At 43.6% G+C, this 19,393-nt stretch overlaps 1 protein-coding gene across 1 annotated transcript in view; it reads left to right on the top strand.

Moving 5' to 3' along the window:
* The window catches only part of LOC111963802 (zinc finger FYVE domain-containing protein 16-like), a 42,499-nt gene extending 26,480 nt beyond the window's left edge, over positions 1-16,019 (top strand). The window contains 13 exon segments of the mRNA XM_023987331.2: positions 690-866; positions 1,514-1,653; positions 2,910-3,264; positions 3,548-3,703; positions 6,538-6,762; positions 8,075-8,157; positions 8,690-8,794; positions 14,062-14,212; positions 14,764-15,007; positions 15,107-15,212; positions 15,417-15,593; positions 15,847-15,976; positions 15,979-16,019. Coding sequence (XP_023843099.2) covers positions 690-866; positions 1,514-1,653; positions 2,910-3,264; positions 3,548-3,703; positions 6,538-6,762; positions 8,075-8,157; positions 8,690-8,794; positions 14,062-14,212; positions 14,764-15,007; positions 15,107-15,212; positions 15,417-15,593; positions 15,847-15,976; positions 15,979-16,004 — 2,075 coding nt within the window. The 3' untranslated portion in view covers positions 16,005-16,019.
* Positions 16,020-19,393: the final 3,374 nt, after the last annotated feature.

Below are 19,393 nucleotides of genomic sequence, written 5' to 3'. Positions count from 1 at the left end.
GGCACTGTACCCTAAGTGGTTTGTTCATTTGAACCGGTTCTATTTTTGCCTCGGTTTTTCAGGCTGTTTCAAACCCCAATGACACAACTACACATTTTAAAACGAGACCTTGTGAGATGACTTTATATTGCTTTAGAGTTATTATATTTTTATGAGAATGAATGTAATAAGTAAATATTAAATGTTATGTGAAATACACCTTCGAAAGGCACATGATTCTGTCCTATGGTTTTAAATGCTTTATTATGAACTGGGTGGTTCGAGCCCTGAATGCTGATTGGCTGAAAGCCATGGTATATTASACCGTATACCACGGGTATGACAACATGTATTTTTACTGCTCTAATTAATTACTTTGGTAACCAGTTTTAAATAGCAATAAGGCACCTCGGGGGTTTGTGGTGTATTGCCAATATACCACAGCTAAGCGCTGTATCTAGGCACTCTAGGTTGTGATGTGCTTAAGAACAGCCCTTAGCCGTGGTATATTGGCCATATACCACACCCCCTCGGGCCTTATTTCTTAAATTACACTTTAAAGAAATACCGGGTTACCCGGGAAAAAGGTGATGGAACAAGAGTGGAACATTTGTAAAATACCCATGTTTGTATGCCAACTCTCCTCCTCACTCACTCTTTACCTGCCTCACCTCTCCCTCTATCTCTCTCTCTCTCTCCTCCCCCTCTAGCCCAGGCGCTGGAGCGTATGATGAGTCCGACAGGTCCGAGCCCCAACCCCAACGTCCCGTCAGAGTACTGCAGCACAATCCCGCCCCTGCAGCAGGCCCGGGCTGCAGGCACCCTCAACTCCCCTCCGCCCACCGTCATGGTGCCCGTCTCCGTGCTCAAAACCCCCGGCAGCGACGGTACTGATGCACCCCTTGAACTAGTATCAAGGGTTGCTGTTGTATAATGGTGTTCCCAAAAGTGATCAACATCCTCTTGCTCTCCATTGGATAGCTTAGCCAGCTACAGTTTGGCTATAATMAAAGATTTAGATTTTTGTTATCATTTCCATTTTTACCAGATTTCCTGTTTTATTTTCCCTTGTTTCTCATTTGTATTCAGTGTTTCCCCTAGCATTTTGCCATGGCTTACGCTGTCTTATGCTGTCTGAGTGACTCCAACGTTATAACAAAATCAATGGGGGCCCCATGCCATGACATTTTTGGAATTTTAGATTCTCCCTGACTAAGTCTTTATTTTGGTGATTGTAAGTTCTCAAAGATCTTATTTAAAAAAGATATACCTCCGTTATCTTTTCGACATACTTTATATTTGGTTTKATTTAACGCTGACAACGTTTTACCATCCCTAAAATGATTTCCTCCCAAAAATCGTATCATATATATTTTTCTATCATAGTTTTGGGGAGTGGCTGCAATGACTTAGCAGCGGCGGCTAAATTAATATAGGGAAACACTGGTATAAATTTAGCACTCTAAACAACACTTTAAATAGGGAAATGGGGAAAATGACAGAAGTCCCTGTCCCTGTGTGGTGGATGTGTCAGGTTGTCCTCGTGAGCAGAAGCGTGTGTGGTTTGCAGATGGCATCTTGCCCAACGGAGAGGTGGCCGACACCACCAGGCTATCTGTGACTTGCAGGAGGAGTTCCCAGGAGTCCAGCCCTGTCGCACCAGACGCCCCTACGGTAAGAGGGACTCTATATAGACACACACACACACACACACACACACACACACACACACACACACACACCCACGGTAAGAGGCACCTACTCTTTCAAGGGTTTTTCTTTATTTTTTATTATTTTCTACATTGTAGAATAATAGTGAAGACATAAACTATGCAATAACACATAGGGAATCATGTAGTAACCAAAAAAGTGTTAAACAAATTAGAATATATTTTATATTTGAGATTCTTCAAAGTAGCCACCCTTTGCCTTGATGACAGCTTTGCACACTCTTGGCATCTCAACCAGCTTCACCTGGAATGCTTTTCCAACAGGCTTGAAGGAGTTCATACATATGCTGAGCACTTGTTGGCTGCTTTTCCTTCACTCTGCGGTCCAACTTATCCCAAACCATCTCAATTGGGTTGAGTTCGGRCGATTGTGAAGGCCAGGTCATCTGATAGAGCACTCAATCACTCTCCTTCTTGGTCAAATAGCCCTTACACAGCCTGGAGGTGTGTTGGGTCATTGTCCTGTTGAAAAACAAATGATAGTCCCACTAAGCGCAAACCAGATGGGAGGGCATATCGCTGCAGAATGCTYTGGTAGCTATGCTGGTTAAGTGTGCCTTGTATTCTAAATAAATCACAGACAGTGTCACCAGCAACACACCCCCACACCATCACATCTCCACCTCCATGCTTCACGGTGGGAACCACACATGCGGAGATCATTCGTTCACCTACTCTGAGTCTCACAAAGAAACTGCGGTTGGAACCAAAAATCTCAAATTTGTTCTTATCAGACCAAAGGACAGATTTCCACCCGGTCTAATGTTCATTGCTCGTGTTTCTTGACCCAAGCAAGTCTCTTCTTCTTATTGGTGTCCTTTAGTAGTGGTTTCTTTGCAGCAATTTGACCACGAAGGCCTGATTCACGCAGTTTCCTCTCAACAGTTGACGTTGAGATGTCTTTTACTTGAACTCTGTGACACATTTATTTGGGCTGCAATTTCTGAGGCTGGTAACTCTAATGAACTTATCCTCTGCAGCAGAGGTAACTCTGGTTACTACATGATACCATATGTGTTATTTCATAGATTTGATATTCTACAAAAATAATGAAAAACCCTGGAATGAGTAGGTGTGTCCAAACTTTTGACTGGTACTGTACACACACACACACACACACACATTGTAAATCCCTAGACGCACACGTTTATTTATTTTCTCTTTCATCCCATCCATTTCTCATCCCTCCGTCTCCTCCAGGCTGGCAGCAGAGTATCCCCTGGCTTTGCAGCGGTGTCTGAGAGTGGTATGTCGGCCCCTGAGGTCCCAGCAAAGGTGGAGGTTGTGCGGCCCCCAGTGTCGGGGCCCTGGGACTACAGCCTGCTGTGTGGGCTAGGGAGCTGCYTAGAGAGGAGCCCCAGTCTGCTGCCAGAGGATGACGAGGGCCTGCCACCTCTACTCATCACCACCGGAGAAGAGGAGGGGGGAGGAGATCTATTGGTGGAGGAGCGACCTGCCCCCTGCCAGATCCTGCTCCTATTGGAGGAGGGAGGCCCGCGACCTTTAACCTTTGTCCTCAACGCCAACCTGCTGGTCAATGTCAAACTAGTCAGCTGTAAGTAGAACACCCATCTCTAACCTCCTGTAAAGTGGCTTCCTCACCTCTCCCTTCCTTCGCCTGCACTGATCTGAAAAGATGGGACTGTTGAAAGCAATATGGTGGATTCCTACTGGGTACATTCCCTGTCCACTTTCTTCAGATCAGTTCAGATGATGGGAAGGTGAAAAAGAGAGGGTGTTACCTTCAAGTTTTGAAATCGAACTCAAACCTCCTTATTCCTAGTCCCAGTCCCAAACTAATGTGTTTCCTCACTGTGTGTTTCTCTACTCTCCTGTAGACTGCAGTAGGAAGTGCTGGTGTCTGGGCTCCAGTGGTCTACAGACAGTAGGGCAGAGGGAGGTAGTGTTCATCCTGGAGTGTCTGCCTGAGGAGAGATCTCTGCCCAAAGACCTGTTCACGCTGTACCTCTCCATCTACCAGGACGCACAGCGGGGTAGATGTGCACACACACACACACACACACACACACACACACACACACACACACACACACAGCCTGTTCCTCTCCATCTACCAGGACTCACAGAGGTAGACGGAAACACACACACACAGACAGACCTGCACACATTTTGCATACCATTCACGCAATTTTAGGTCCATGTACGCTGGTACGAAAGACGACCCTGTGGTTTCTGACTCAAGACGTCTGCAATTGGAGCTGAGCCAATCTGAGGACTTGGCTGAGGAGAAGGATTCTCCTAGCTCTTGCTCCGGCCAGCCTCAATTATCATTTGATTGTATATGAAGTAGAGGACTGTGTTTCTAGAACTGTACCGCAAATTGAGAAGATTCACGTTTAGATGGAGTATTTGGCTTTTTTGGTTTCCAGAGCGAATGCACTTTTTAACAGAAACATGTAAGGTCCTTGGACAGAAGGAGTAACGTTAGGCTCCATTAGTCCATTATTGGGTTACATTACCCTACGTTTTATGTGAAAGTGTCATTGAAGCACCAGCAAATATCTTTGATCAAACATAAGACTTCTGTGTTAGTACATTGTTTGTAATCATTTTAAGACTCAAGGGGCTCTATTTTAACTAACCTAACGAAATGGTTAATCTAAGCGCAGGCGGTAGCACTATAGGTTCAGGGGTGGTCAGAATATATTTTTGGCTTTTCACTATCACAATTATCGCCGCACTTGCTGACTTGCCGGCGAAGCGCTGGTTTTGATGAGTAAACAAGTTGCTGGCTCGGTGTTTTGAGGCTTGGCCCCTCGTGGCCAATATTTTGCTCCATGGCAAAAATAATATGGTTGCTACAAGTGTGTATTTACAATATTTTTATGTAGTGCTTGGAATCAACTCCAAATTCCATGTTAGTCTTTATAGTTTGTCTAAAGGGCTTACAGAAATAAATACAAAATATAGACCTATCCTGCTAAATAGTTAACTTGAACACCTTTGCGTCCACATTGTAAATGCTGTGGCTTCAATAGCATTCAACACTGATATAGGGTCTAGGCCTACTGTCATTTGGCCATTATGGCGAGCAGGGAATTTAAACATTGTCATAATGCAATATTAAATTCAATATTGATAAGGCCTTAAAAGGAACAAATTATTTGATTCAAATTCTACACAAAACGAAACAACTTGTTTTAAAATCAGGCTATGACACACACCCTATTTCTCCACGTGGGCAGTAATATTAAAACCACGCAGACTATGGAGGGTTTACACACATCCAAACTTTTTTCAAAGTAGCGGGACAAAATTCAATATAAAGAGAGGGAGAATGTCCACTCACCGTTCTCTGCTCCCAAATAGGCCTGTATTTTATTAACATAATCGCAACCATTTTACAGATCACAATCAACATCTCCAGAAGTTGCATGAAGCGCGTCAACGGGCGTGGTCCAATAATACCAGGAAGGGGAATCATTCAATACATGTGGTTGTAATAAAAATTCAAACGAAAAACAAGCAATCATTTTTTTTTTTTTTGCGACAACAATAAATAAATGTGTTTGTAATTATATAAAATCACAGGATAAGAAAGACAATCATGCTGTTGAACCAGCCTTCGTTATAGTAGGCCTAAGGGAGGGCTTGGGTTTTGATGAAACGGAAAACAAATACAGGTTAAAGATCACTTCTAAATACGATGTTCACCGTATTCAACGTGGTTGTCATCGCTCGTTTCATGATGGGCATGGACACAGCCTACATCATGGACGTTGTTTTACGCAGGTCCAGAACGGGACCTGCATGGCTAAAATAATGTGGACCTGCCTACAATGCATAGATAAAAAGGGAATGTCAGCTCGCTATTTTACTCCTCTCAAACTTGATATTTTAATAAAGCTTTGGTGATTTAAGATTTATTTCCAATTGGATTCAGGAGCCAAAACCTGTATCGACAGTCTTGACTARTTCGGGATTGCATTGGCAGACAAAAGAAAAAGCCTTCATTTAGAGGAGCTATGCTTGGTTTTTAATAAAATAAAACGCAATGGGAAGTTTTTTTTAATGTTTCTAAATACGACGTATACAGGCACCAAAAGCCCATTAGGCTACTCTTGTTCCATGCGCATATGGGCAGTGTGAGTCATGGCTGGATAAGGCTGCGTTCCGTTTGTCAAAATTCATGCCATAACTAACTGCGTTAGCGCTAAAACCAGCTTTTGGTTGGTCTTAAATATCCTTATCAGCGGTGCCTGAAATTTGATCTTGTTTTTAAGGACACGCCTAAAATATTTCCACCCCGCCCATCTGAGCGCAAGCGAGTTGATATAAGACGGATAAATTGCCGAACCTGGCGTTAAGGGCTGTAAAATGCCAGTGCYCTAGTTTTTACATMATTAAATTGCTAACTAACGTGCGTTTGACACTCTCACCGCCTTAACGSCAGCCAAAAATAGAGCCCTAGGTTTCAGGAAATCGCAGTTACCGGTTCCTCAAAAATACAAAATGCTCCAGCTTCCTGATGGTGGAAGTTGACTGACCCCTTTGGGTCCTCCCCCCCTACCCAACCTAAGGCCTACTCAACCATCTTATCAGAAAAGCCTAGGGGGAGCCCTGATTGTACATTTAAACACATTTTTWGTTATCTACTGAATAGCAACCAGTTAAGAACCCATAACAGTCTACCATTTCTACTGAGGCGGTCTTCTGCCAACATCATTATTAGGCTAAAAAAGGTGCATTTGCCTATGATTTGAGCAGTGGGTGTTGCATAGCGTGTCGTCATGGGGGTCGGGGGTGCTGCCACCGCGCTGAAGTGGTACTCTGCACACACTGACCTCTGTCTCTCCCCCTCCCTTAGGAAAGTTTGTGGAGGAGCTGGGCAACGTGGCGTTCACAGGTAGTTTCCTGGGTAGTAAGGAGCACGGCGGGGTGCTGTTCTTCTCCCCTACCTTTCAGGCCCTGGAGGGCCTCTGTCTGCCTCCACAGCCCTTCCTCTGTGGCCTGCTCATCCAGAGGCTGGAGGTGCCCTGGGCCAAGGTCTTCCCCCTTAGACTGCTGCTACGGCTGGGAGCAGAACACAGTGGTGAGAACCCAACAGTTACTAGCCTTGTCTAGGTTRAGTGGTAATAAATGCATGGTAAATCGTTTCAGAAGGCTTTACACTTTGACTGGTTTTCAAAGASGGTAGGTAGCATAAAGATATGGATTTGCATCAATATCTGCATCAGAAGTCCCAATGCAAAATTACAACACTGTTCTATTTTTCGAGTTATTACATAAAACCAATTACAATGCCAATGTCATGCCGGAAAATGTTTTTTCAGMGTGTGACGTTATATGAATGACCCGGCAAGCCAACCTATTCCATATAATGTAAACTCCAACAGAAATAACTTCAAATGTAGAACTTCAAATTAAACCAAATCAATTTGCACTCATGACTACAGGTTTCAATGTAATTTTTTGCCAATTTACGAACAAATACTCWATGAATTTATTGTTACAAATCAGCTTGCACGTTTGCTAGCCAACTAGCCTGCTAACGTTAGCCGTAGTAGCCTGCTAACATTAGCCCTACCATCCGGCTAATGTTACGTTAGCACTGCATGAGTCAGACAGTTGCTATCAACACCAAACTTACAGCTACATTAAAGTAAAACCAAAGTTTTGGAAATACATAGTGCCATCTWACCAGGTATCAAATAATGTTACCGGTATATGCAGTTATCTAAAGTAGAGAGAGCGGAGACTTACTGATTGACGGCTSAGTTAGCTACCAAAGAAGAGCCAAGGAGAGAGGTGCTTCAGGGGGAGAGGCCGTTTCACTAGCCGAGGGAGAGCCAGTTAATCCAATTGTGATATAGTGAGGTAAATCCAAAGTAGATCAATTCCAGAGTCAATAATCCAGAGGCGGCGTTYGGCACAGGAGACGAGGGGAAGAGTCAACAATAAGATGGCGATCGGAGGAAGGCTCCAGGCAGATGGAAATTATCACAACAGGACAGTCAGTCAGCTACTGTAGCACCCTAGTACTAAGCCCAGGTTGAAAAACTCTGGTAGCCCACTTCACAGAGATCATGCGGCCCCCACGTGTGGGGAATCTACAATTAAGTTACTAAGCCTTTGACCACATTGTTACTTTGAGTAAAAACGTACACTTCCTAACCTTTTAAATCAGTTTTTCTGATAGAGGTTTCAAACTTTTGAACTTGGCCAAGAACTAGATATGTGCTGTAGGCTATTGAGATCCTCTTACTTTGATTCTACTTTACAAACGTGGCCATAGTTTACAGTAATGACCCAATGAAATAATAATGAAATGATTGCAACAAGTGTTTAGACGGATGTCGAGCCTGGTTCTAGTGACCTTTGACCCTCTGTGGGTTGTGTTGCAGTGTACCCCAGTACGCTGGTCAGCGTCCGCTTCAGAGAGACTGTGTTCAGAGAGACCGGACACACCATCATGAACCTGCTGGCTGTAAGTACACACACAAGTTATTTTATTGTACATTTCAGAGTATCTTTTTTTCTTTTTGCAATTTGATCAATCAAAACTTTGAATATAACAATTCACATCAAACCGAAGCTAAGCAGTAAAAGTAGGTCTCCAGCCCTGATTTAAAGCAGAGTTGAGAGATATCGCCCTGATCCTCTGTGATGATCACTGAGCCAGCATATGCTGTGCAGTGCTGCTGAGTTCAGCTGAGGGCCAGCCGACAGAGGACCGAGATGACACGCATAGAACTAGATCAGGACTCCTGTGGGAGAGACACTGCAGTAGTTTGTTTTCCTACCAACTGTTCACTGCTGGGAGAGAGGAGCCTGTGAGGGCAGGTCTGACTGGGTTATCATACACTGTCTGTTACAGCTCTGAAACCTCTAAGATACTGTGTGTGTTAGTCTTTGCAAAAATGATTGTCTACGAGGCATGTCATATGTCTGAGKGAATGTAGTAGGTCACATGCTGTTAATGCCCTCAAGTAAGTTCTGTGTTGCGTTTTTGTTTCCAGGACCTGAGGAACTACCAGTARAGTCTGCCTGCCGTGGAGGGRCTGAGGATCCACATGGAGATGGGCCACAGCTACATAGACATTCCCAAGAGTAGCTTTACTGAGGTAAGACACAGCATTGCAGGACTTTTGAGTTTGTTGGTATGTGTCTATTTTGTTTCTATCTGGTTTGAAGGACAAGTTKAAGTMTCAACTMTATTGTCCCAGAGGGTACATCAAGTCATAGGGCTGACAGCCATCAATACAAATATGCTGTGCCTTCAGAAAGTATTCATACCCCTTGATTTATTCCACATTTTGACGTTACAGCCTGAATTCAAAATGGATTAAATGCATATATMTGTCTCACCCATCTACACACAATWCCRCATAATGACAAAATTAAAASCTATTTTTAGAAATGTTTGCYCATTTRTGGAAAATGAAAAACMGAAATATCTCATTTACATAAGCATCTACACCCCTGAGTCAATACTTTGTAGAAGCACCTTTGGCAGCGATTAWAGCTGCCAAGTCTCTAAGAGCTTTCCACACCTGGATTGTGCAACATTTGCCCATTTTTATTKTTTTCAAAATTCTTCAAGCGCTGTCAATTGGTTGTTGATCATTGCTAGACAACAATTTTCAGGTCTTGCCATAGATTTTCAAGTAGATTTAAGTCAAAACTGTAACTCGGCCACTCAGGAACACTCACAGTCTTCTTGGTAAGCAACTCCAGTGTAGATTTGGCCTTGTATTTTAGGTTATTGTCCTGCTGAAAGGTATAAGCATACCCATTACATGATGCAGCCARCACTATGRGTGAAAATATGGAGCGTGGTACTCAGTAATGTGTTTTATTGGATTTGCCCCCAWCATAACACTTTGTACTCAGGACACATTTTTTACAGTACTACTTTAATACCTTGTTGCAAACAGGATGTTTGTTTTGGAATTGTTTTATTCTGTACAGGCTTCCTTTTCACTCTGTCAATTAGGTTAGTATTGTGGAGTAACTACAATGTTGTTGATACATCCTCAGTTTTCTTCTATCACAGCCATTCAACTCTGTAATTATTTTAAAGTCACCATTGGCCTCATGGTGAAATCCCTGAGTGGTTTCCTTCCTCTCCAGCAACTGAGTTGCCTGGATGCCTGTATTTTGTAGTGACTGAGTGTATTGATACACCATCCAAGTTTAATAGCTTCACCATGCTCAAAGGGATATTCAATGTCCGATTATTTTATTTTGACCAATCTGGCCAATCTACCATACAGCATTCTTTGCGAGGCATTTAAAACCCTCCCTGGTCTTTGTGGTTGAATGTGTGTTTAAAATGTACTGCTCGACTGAGGGACCTTACGATAATTGTATGTGTGGGTTAGAGGTCGACCGATTATGATTTTTCAACGCCGATACCGATTATTGGAGGACCAAAAAAAGCCGATACCGATTAATCGGTCGATTTTTAAATTGTTTTTTTATTTGTAATAATGACAATTACAACAATACTGAATGAACACTTATTTTAACTTAATATAATACATCATAAAAATCAATTTAGCCTCAAATAAATAATGAAACAAAAAAGTGTTGGAGAAGAAAGTAAAAGTGCAATATGTGCCATGTAAGAAAGCTAACGTTTAAGTTCTTGCTCAGAACATGAGAACATATGAAAGCTGGTGGTTCCTTTTAACATGAGTCTTCAATATTCCCAGGTAAGAAGTTTTAGGTTGTAGTTATTATTGGAATTATAGGACTATTTCTCTCTCTACGATTTGTATTTCATATACCTTTGACTATTGTATGTTCTTATAGGCACTTTAGTATTGCCAGTGTAACAGTATAGCTTCCGTCCCTCTCCTCGCTCCTACCTGGGCTCGAACCAGGAACACAACGACAACAGCCACCCTCGAGGCAGCGTTACCATGCAGAGCAAGGGGCACAACTACTCCAAGTCTCAGAGCGAGTGACGTTTGAAACGCTATTAGCGCGCACCCGCTAACTAGCTAGCCATTTCACATCGGTTACACCAGCCTAATCTCGGGAGTTGATAGGCTTGAAGTCATAAACAGCGCAATGTTTTAAGCATTGCGAAGAGCTGCTGGCAAACGCACAAAAGTGCTGTTTGAATGAATGCTTACGAGTCTGCTGCTGCCTACCACCGCTCAGTCAGACTGCTCTATCAAATCATAGACTCAATTATAACATAATAACACACAGAAATACGGCCTTAGGTCATTAATATGGTCGAATCCGGAACTATCATCTCGAAAACAAAACGTTTATTCTTTCAGTGAAATACGGAACCGTTACGTATTTTATCGAACGGGTGGCATCATAAGTCTAAATATTCCTGTTACATTGCACAACCTTCAATGTTATGTCATAATTACGTAGAATTCTGGCAAATTAGTTCGCAACGAGCCAGGCGGCCCAAACTGTTGCATGTACCCTGACTCTGCGTGCAATGAACGCAAGAGAAGTGACACAATTTCACCTGGTTAATATTGCCTGCTAACCTGGATTTCTTTTAGCTAAATATGCAGGTTTAAAAATATATACTTGTGTATTGATTTTAAGAAAGACATTGATGTTAATGGTTAGGTACACGTTGGAGCAATAACAGTCCTGTTTCGCGAATGCGACCGCATCGATTATATGCAACGCAGGACACGCTAGATAAACTGTAATATCATCAACATGTGTAGTTAACTAGTGATTGATTGATTGTTTTTTATAGATTAAGTTTAATGGAAGCTAGCGACTTACCTTGGCTTCTTACTGCATTCGCGTAACAGGCTCCTCGTGGAGTGCAATGTAATCAGGTGGTTAGAGCGTTGGACTAGTTAACCGTAAGGTTGCAAGATTGAATCCCCGAGCTGAGAAGGTAAAAATCTGTCGTTCTGCCCCTGAACAAGGCAGTTAACCCACCGTTCCTAGGCCGTCATTGAAAATAAGAATGTGTTCTTAAAGATACACTTCTCCTTAATGCAACCGCTGTGTCAGATTTCAATTTTTTTTTTACWGCGAAWGCACACCATGGAATAATCTGAGTACAGCGCTCAGACACCAAAACAAGCCATACAGATACCCGCCATGTTGTGGAGTCAACAGAAGTCAGAAATAGCATTATAAATATTCACTTACCTTTGATGATCTTCATCGGAATGCACCCCCAGGAATCCCAGTTCCACAATAAATGTTTGTTTTGTTCGATAAAGTCCATCATTTATGTCCAAATACCTCTTGTTTTTGTTCACGCGTTTAGTTCKCACATCCAAAGGTGCAGGCTCTAGGTCCAGACAAAGTCAAAAAAGTTATATTACAGTTCGTAGAAACATGTCAAACGATGTATATAATCAATCTTTAGAATGTTTTTATCATAAATCTTCAATAATATTCCAACCGGACAATTCCTTTGTCTTTAGAAAGGAAAAGYAACAGAGCTAGCTCTTACGGGCGCACGCYTGATTTAGCTRATGGCATTCTGCCAGACACCTGATTGAAACAGCTCTTATTCTCTCCCCCTTCACAGTAGAAGCCTGAAACAACATTCTAAAGACTGTTGACATCTAGTGGAAGCCTTAGGAAGTGCAATCGGACCAAATTTACACTGTATATTGGATAGGCAAAGACTTGAAAACCTACAAACCTCAGATTTCCCACTTCCTGGTTGGATTTTTGCCTCAGGTTTTTGCCTGCCATATGAGTTCTGTTATACTCACAGACATCATTCAAACAGTTTTAGAAACTGGATAGAAAACACTCTGAAATCTACTAATTATATGCATATTCTAGCTTTTGGGCCTGAGTAGCAGGCAGTTTACTCTGGGCACGTTATTCATCCAAGCTAATCAATGCTGCCCCTCAGTCCGAAATAAGTTAACTGACTTAGTTAAATAGTTAAATAAAGGTGTAAAAAAAAAAAGGGCCAAATCGGTGTCCAAAAATACCGACTTCCGATTGTTATGAAAAGTTGAAATCGGCCCTAATTAATCGGCCATTCCGATTAATCGGTCGACCTCTAGTGTGGGTACAGAGAAGAGGTGTTGCACACAGTGCGAGTCCATGCAATTTATTATGTGACTTGTTACTCAAATTGTTACTCCTGAACTTATTTAGGCTTGCCATAACAAAGGGGTTGAATATTTATTGACTTTTCTAATTAATAATTTTAAAAATACATCGAAAAACAGAATTCCACTTTGACATTATTGTATGTAGGCCAGTGACAAAAACATCTCAATGCAATCCACTTTAAATTCAGGCTGTAACAACAAAATGTACAAAAGGTCAATGGGTGTGAATACTTCCTGAAGGTCTATGATCGACGACAGCTGCAGCAGCACAAGTAWAGCAAGCCAGAGTTTCCTAATAACTAAAGTGCTGTGTGCATTCTTATTTCATCTCGTCAACATATCAACAATGTGCTGACGAAAACATCAACATCCCCTTAATCATCAACAACATATGACCATCGTCATCCTCAACGTCATCATCCCTAGCCTACCACCACCTCTTCCCTGTATTCAAAAAGGGCAATGGCCATTGGGGTGAAGGAGAGCTTGTACCTGTTAGTCTTAACAATTGGTTAATCTAAACCGGGAAACCTGGAACTCATGGTGTAGAGAGGGCACAGTGAGACAGGATGGGTTCTGCCTTCCTCACCGCTTGTCTGCTGGACTCCTGTGATCCTACCGCCCACTTTCACTATTCTAGTTAGTGTATTTTTAGCTTTTACACCAAGGTTGCAGTACCAGCAAATCAAAGAAAACGGTAAAACAGACTATGTACGACTTGTCTACCTGGACAAGTCAGGAAACTCTGCCAGTTTCCCGAGACCAAAAAGGCATTGTTGGCCCTTCTTTCACYACATGTCAGTGTTACTAAAAGTTCAATTTATTATCAGTCATTGTGCCAAGATACTTGTAGTTGTCTACAGTGTCTACCACCTGGCCCTTGACGATAGTGTTCTGAGGGGTAGGGGTTTGACGCCTGAAAMCCATACACAACATATCTTTGGTTCRTGTCATATTCATTRGTAAGAATTCACTGTCACACCAAAATGAACAAAATCATTAACAACAGGYTCGTGGGCACTTTCATCAGCATGCAGGAGACTGACTATTAGTCGTCCGCAAACTTCAGGACCAGTAGCATTAGKGCTAACTAGCATGGTTATGCTAAGGCTTGGCTATGCTAATATGCTAAGCCAGGTTGCTATATGCAATTTGCTTTGGATTATGAAATCACTACCTGAATTTAGGGGTGGGTGTATAAAACCCCAGCAACTTGCCATTAGTAGGGGAAGAGTGCCTTCTGCAGGTGTTAGAAAGAGCTGGAGTTATTTGTGTTTCGATGCGAGTATAACTTTRTGTGTGTTTTCTAGATGCTGAAGGTGGTGAACGCATCTAACGAGCATGTGATCAGTGTGGGCGCTGGCTTCAGCTCGGAGGCTGATTCCCACCTGGTCTGTTTCCAGAACGASGAGGGCAACTACCAGAGCCAGGCCAACAGCCAGCCTGGCAAGACACGCACTGGTCAGTACTAAACCAGATTGCCCACTAGAGGTCAGAAGACTGTTRTTTGTTTTCAAAGAACAYGGTSGTATTTTTTTKRAATTTGTTTAGCCTTTATTTAYCTAGGCAAGTCAGTTAAGAACAAATTCTTATTTACAATGACGGCCTAKCCCYGCCAAACCCGGAAMACGCTGGGCCAATTGTGCACTGCCCTATGGGACTCCCAATCACGGCCGGATGTGATACAGCCTGGATTCGATCCAGGGACTGTGGTGACGCCTCTTGCACTGAGATGCAGTGCKTTAGACCGCTGCGACACTTGGGAGCCCGAATTCAAGAGGGARGCAAAATGTTTAGTTGTGGACAAGTTCAGGTAGTTCCTTCCRGTTTCAGTCCATTTTCTTCCTTTTGGTGTGTAATGAATACGACTCCGATAAGAAGCAGGTGTGTCATGACCTTAGATCCTATAYGTCACAGGCCAGTGACTCGAGCCAGTGCCTCCATGTAACCTGAGTAGAACTGAACAGTTTATARACCTGCTGTGTTACTCAGTCTGTGACCTTATTGTCTAGTGACGGGGGCCAGCTTCGTGGTATTCAACGGTGCTRTGAAGGCGTCGTCGGGCTTCATCGCCAAGTCGAGCATCGTGGAGGACGGCCTGATGGTGCAGATCCCCCCAGAGACCATGGAGGCCCTGCGCGCCGCCCTGAGGGTGCAGACGGACTTCCACATCCCCTGTGGCAAGGCCGACGGAGGGGAGCTCCGGGACAACATCACCGTGCGCTGGGTCGACTGGCGTGCTCCCGTCAACGCTGGGTAAGGGTAATACACACATGRGCGCACGTGCATTTACACACACACACTGGTGATCTTCTCCCTGGTGCATGATTGGTTAATTAGTTTGTGTCCTTACAGTGTGACCAGCGGTGTGGACGGGAAACCTCTGGAGGGGGTCCACAGTGTGAGGATGCAGCAAGACACCGAGTTTGAGTCGGACGGYCYCACCATCAGGTGTACTGAGGTAGGAAACACACAGTTCATACGATACGCTACTTTTATTGTCCATWTGCYTGGACATTCATTTGGGGTTAACAATGTATTACAATAACAGTTGACCTACATGTAAAGTCCAAGTTCTGTTCACCTTCTCGCACCATCACAACTCTCTGAAACGTTCATTCTCACTTACACTGGTCTGTCTGACTCTGCCTGTCCCTCCCTCCAGGTGTTCTACGTGTTGAAGAATCCAGACGTGATCCTGTCTGCGGTGCTGCCGTCCTGCTGTGTGTTCCAGAGGGAGATGGCTMTGGCCAGCTGTAGTGCTCTGACCCCTCACCTCTCTGTCCTGTCAGCCAGCGGCATCAACTCCCTCGCCCTCCGAGTCTCCACACAAACAGACATGGTAAATAACAMACTATAAAGGGTCAAGCAATACACTATGAAAGGGACTGGGCTGGGTGTATTCCCCTTCTTCTTACCAGGTACTTGCGGACAAATGTGTTTATGAAAATATCTATAATTTTATTGCTGTATAAATAAAATATTGTACTAGTCAGTGTTACTGTTCCATCTCTGAAACAAAGTGTGACCTTATGCCCGTTGTACAGTACATTCCAGTCATACTATAACTCTGTCTGTGTTTGTGTGGGTCTCAGGTGGAGTACCAGGCGGGTTCGGGAGGCAGGCTCCTACCCCAGCGCTATATGAACGAGTTGGACAGCGCTCTGATCCCCGTCATCCACGGCGGCTTGGCCAGCGTGCCACAGACAGCCATGGACATGGAGTTTATTTCTACATCACACACACCATTTAACACACACACACACAACACACACACACACACACACACACACACACACACACACACACACACACACACACACACACACACAGTTAGTCTGACACATGGAAACACACAAACTTTTAAACACACACAGACTTCAAATTACAAAACACGCACATAAACACGCAAGTTCAGTTGCACACAGGCAAACTTTTAGACATACGCAGCCTGGATGTCTTTGCACAGAGAAAAACGCTAGAGCTCAGAGGACCATGGACAAGCTGGCAAGACCTGAGGACACAAACAGCCATTAAAGACATGGCTTGTGACCGGGCTGAGAAGACATGCACAGCCAATCAGGCGTAGCTAACGACTGAACTAAAGACACATGCCGCCAATGGCAGGACATTCCCACATAATCTCCCACTGGAGGCCAGAGGTGTAGGCCTTTCTTCCTGGATGGACAGTGGGGAAACTGGAACACTGACGCGACGTTCTGTCTGAGAAACGTCACCAACGCTGCTTTAACACACAAGGCCAAACACTAAACAYCAACCAAAAAAACAACCCAAACTATCCTGACACTGACTATTCTCACCTCTTCCTGTTCTGCCTTCTTGGCTCCTTGCTGGTATCTGTCTGTCAGCCAGTCAAGGAGCACCTTGATGAATGTTTCCAACAAACAAAGATGTATTCACTGTATATTTAGAATGACCACATGGTAAGAAATTATGAATTATAATGAAGTATGTTACTTGATTGACAGCTGTATACCACGCTTGAGAAGAGCAGCACGGGACTCTGTCGATGTGAAACGTTAATCGTCATTTGAGGATGTGAATGCTATTTTAGAATGAGGAAATGGCCTATGGGGCAATTCTGAAGTAGCCTCTCGTAAGCCTGCCATTCTAGAATGACGTTTCAAACTTCCTCTCTCTTCAACAGCGGAGTGTGGCAGACCAGACCAGTGGTATCTATGGATGTTATGTGGGAAGTTCCCTGACACAACTCACTGTCCCGTCTTGTCCAAATGTATAGAACGTATATGTCGCATATACAAATTATATTTAGATTTTTTTTAAGCTTAAAGTACTATTTTTGGAACAGTTCCTTAAATGGAATCAAAGTTCATATTTTTGATAGGATGTTGGCTAGRTGAGTCACTTTCGCAGGTGTAGTACCGATAAATTCAGAGGAGCACAGAGAAAAATATGTGAAGAGTTTCCTTTAGTCCCCTTGATGTCAACTGAAATGTAACATACCAGTGGGGTTAGTCCACCAAGTTGAACCAAATACTGCTGCAAAACATGAACATTTTGCAAAAATATAAATAAAAAGGCATTGATTCACTTTCCTCTTTGGAAAGATGAGASTCTCACGAACACGAGGGTGTTCTCCATTTTGCTCTACGTCCCCCACAAGCGTCTTGGGACTTGCCTGAAGTCGGTACAGACGAACTGCCAACTTCTGTCTGTAGCGTCCGAACKGTTTGGGYSACACACTAATATGACCCCTATGTGTAAAGGTGAGACTCACGACCACGCACATGTCAGTTGTTTTCCTCTAGGATGCCCACAGGCCTCACAAGACTCGTCGGAAGGTACCCGGTACCGGTCAAAAAAATTGTATTCGCACCCCTTGACTTTTTCCACATTTTGTTTGGTTACAGCCTTATTCTGAAATTGATTAAATAAAAATTGTTCCTCACCAATCTACACAACACCTCATAATGACAAAGCGAAAACAGGTTTTTAGAAATAAACAGATACCTTATTTAAGTAAGATTCAGACCCTTTGCTATGAGGCTCGAAATTGAGCTCAGGTGCATCATGTTTCTATTGGTCATCCTTGATGTTTCTACAACTTGATTGGAGTCCACCTGTGTTAAAGTCAATTGATTGGACATGATTTGGAAAGGCACACGCCTGTTTTTATAAGGTCCCACAGTTGACAGTGCATGTCAGAGCATAACCAAGCCATGAGGTCGAAGGAATTGTCCGTAGAGCTCCGGGACAGGATTGTGTCGAGGCACAGACCTGGGGCAGGGTGCCAAAACATTTCTGCAGCATTGAAGGTCCCCAAACACAGTGGCTTCCATCATTCTTAAATGGAAGAAGTTTGGAACCACCAAGACTTTTCCTAGAACTGGCCGCCTCGCCAAACTGATCAATCGGGGGAGAAGGGCCTTTGTCAGGGAGGTGACCAAGAGCCCGATGGTCACTCTGACAGAGCTCTAGAGTTATCTGTGGAGATTGGAGAACCTTCCAGAAGGACAACCATCTCTGCAGCACTCCACCAATCAGGTCTTTGTGGTAGAGTGGCCAGACGGAAGCAACTCCTCAGTAAAAGGCACATGACAGCCTGCTTGGAGTTTGCCACCTAAAGACTCTCAGACCATGAGAAACAAGATTCTCTGGCCTGATGAAACCAAGACTGATCTCTTTGGCCTGAATGCCAAGGGTCACGTCTGGAGGAAACATGGCACCATCCCTACGGTGAAGCATGGTGGTGGCAGCATCATACTGTGGGGTTGTTTTTTAGCGGCAGGGACTGGGAGACTAGTTCGGACCAAGGGAAAGATGAACGGAGCAAATTACAGAAAGATTCTTGATGAAAACCTGCTCCAGTGTTCAGGACCTCAGACCGGGACGAAGGTTCACCTTCCAACAGGACAATGACCCTAAGCACACAGCCAAGACAACACAGGAGTGGCTTTGGGACAAGTCTCTGAATGTCCTTGAGTGGCCCAGCCAGAGCCCAGACTTGAACCCGATCTAACATCTCTGGAGAGACCTGAAAATAGCTGTGCAGCAACGCTCCCCATCCAACCTTAGAGCTTGAGAGGATCTGCACACCTCCCCCACACACACACACACATTGCGTCACCTCAATGCTTCCATATATGGTAGTGTTATATGTTCTAGGTCTCATGTCCTGTCCAGCAGTAACAGGATGTGCTGCATAAATTACGGATTTAAAGGTGGCTGATGTATCCTCACTTGCACATTGCTTAGCTTACCTGATAGTTTCTGTCCTCTGTGATTCTACATTTTCTATTGTGAGGACTGTGCCCTGTCTTGTTAATGTCAGTCACTTACAGAATCTTATGTACAGTATTTAGGCTCCAGACCTGGGAGAAATGTGTAGTTCACCTAAGAGAAGGATTTCATAAGAAAACGTTGCCATTAACCACCAGGTTAAGGTAATGTTTAATCTTCTAGTGGTTAAGATTTGGGTTTGGGTTASGTAATCTGATCTGTGGTTAAGGGTAACTGCTGCTGTGACTCATGTATGTGCTACAAGCTGACTGTGAATCGGGGACTAGRCAACATATTTTGATTTTATATTCAACAACTGAGGTCTTTAAGTTCTTGTTAGGAGCTCCAACTGTTATCTAAAGTAAATGCTCCATTTATGTG

Source organism: Salvelinus sp. IW2-2015, linkage group LG5 (genome assembly GCF_002910315.2).
Source record: "Salvelinus sp. IW2-2015 linkage group LG5, ASM291031v2, whole genome shotgun sequence".
Taxonomy (NCBI): domain Eukaryota; kingdom Metazoa; phylum Chordata; class Actinopteri; order Salmoniformes; family Salmonidae; genus Salvelinus; species Salvelinus sp. IW2-2015.
The sequence above is the reverse complement of the archived record's forward strand: the minus strand, read 5'-3'. Positions and strand labels throughout refer to the sequence as shown.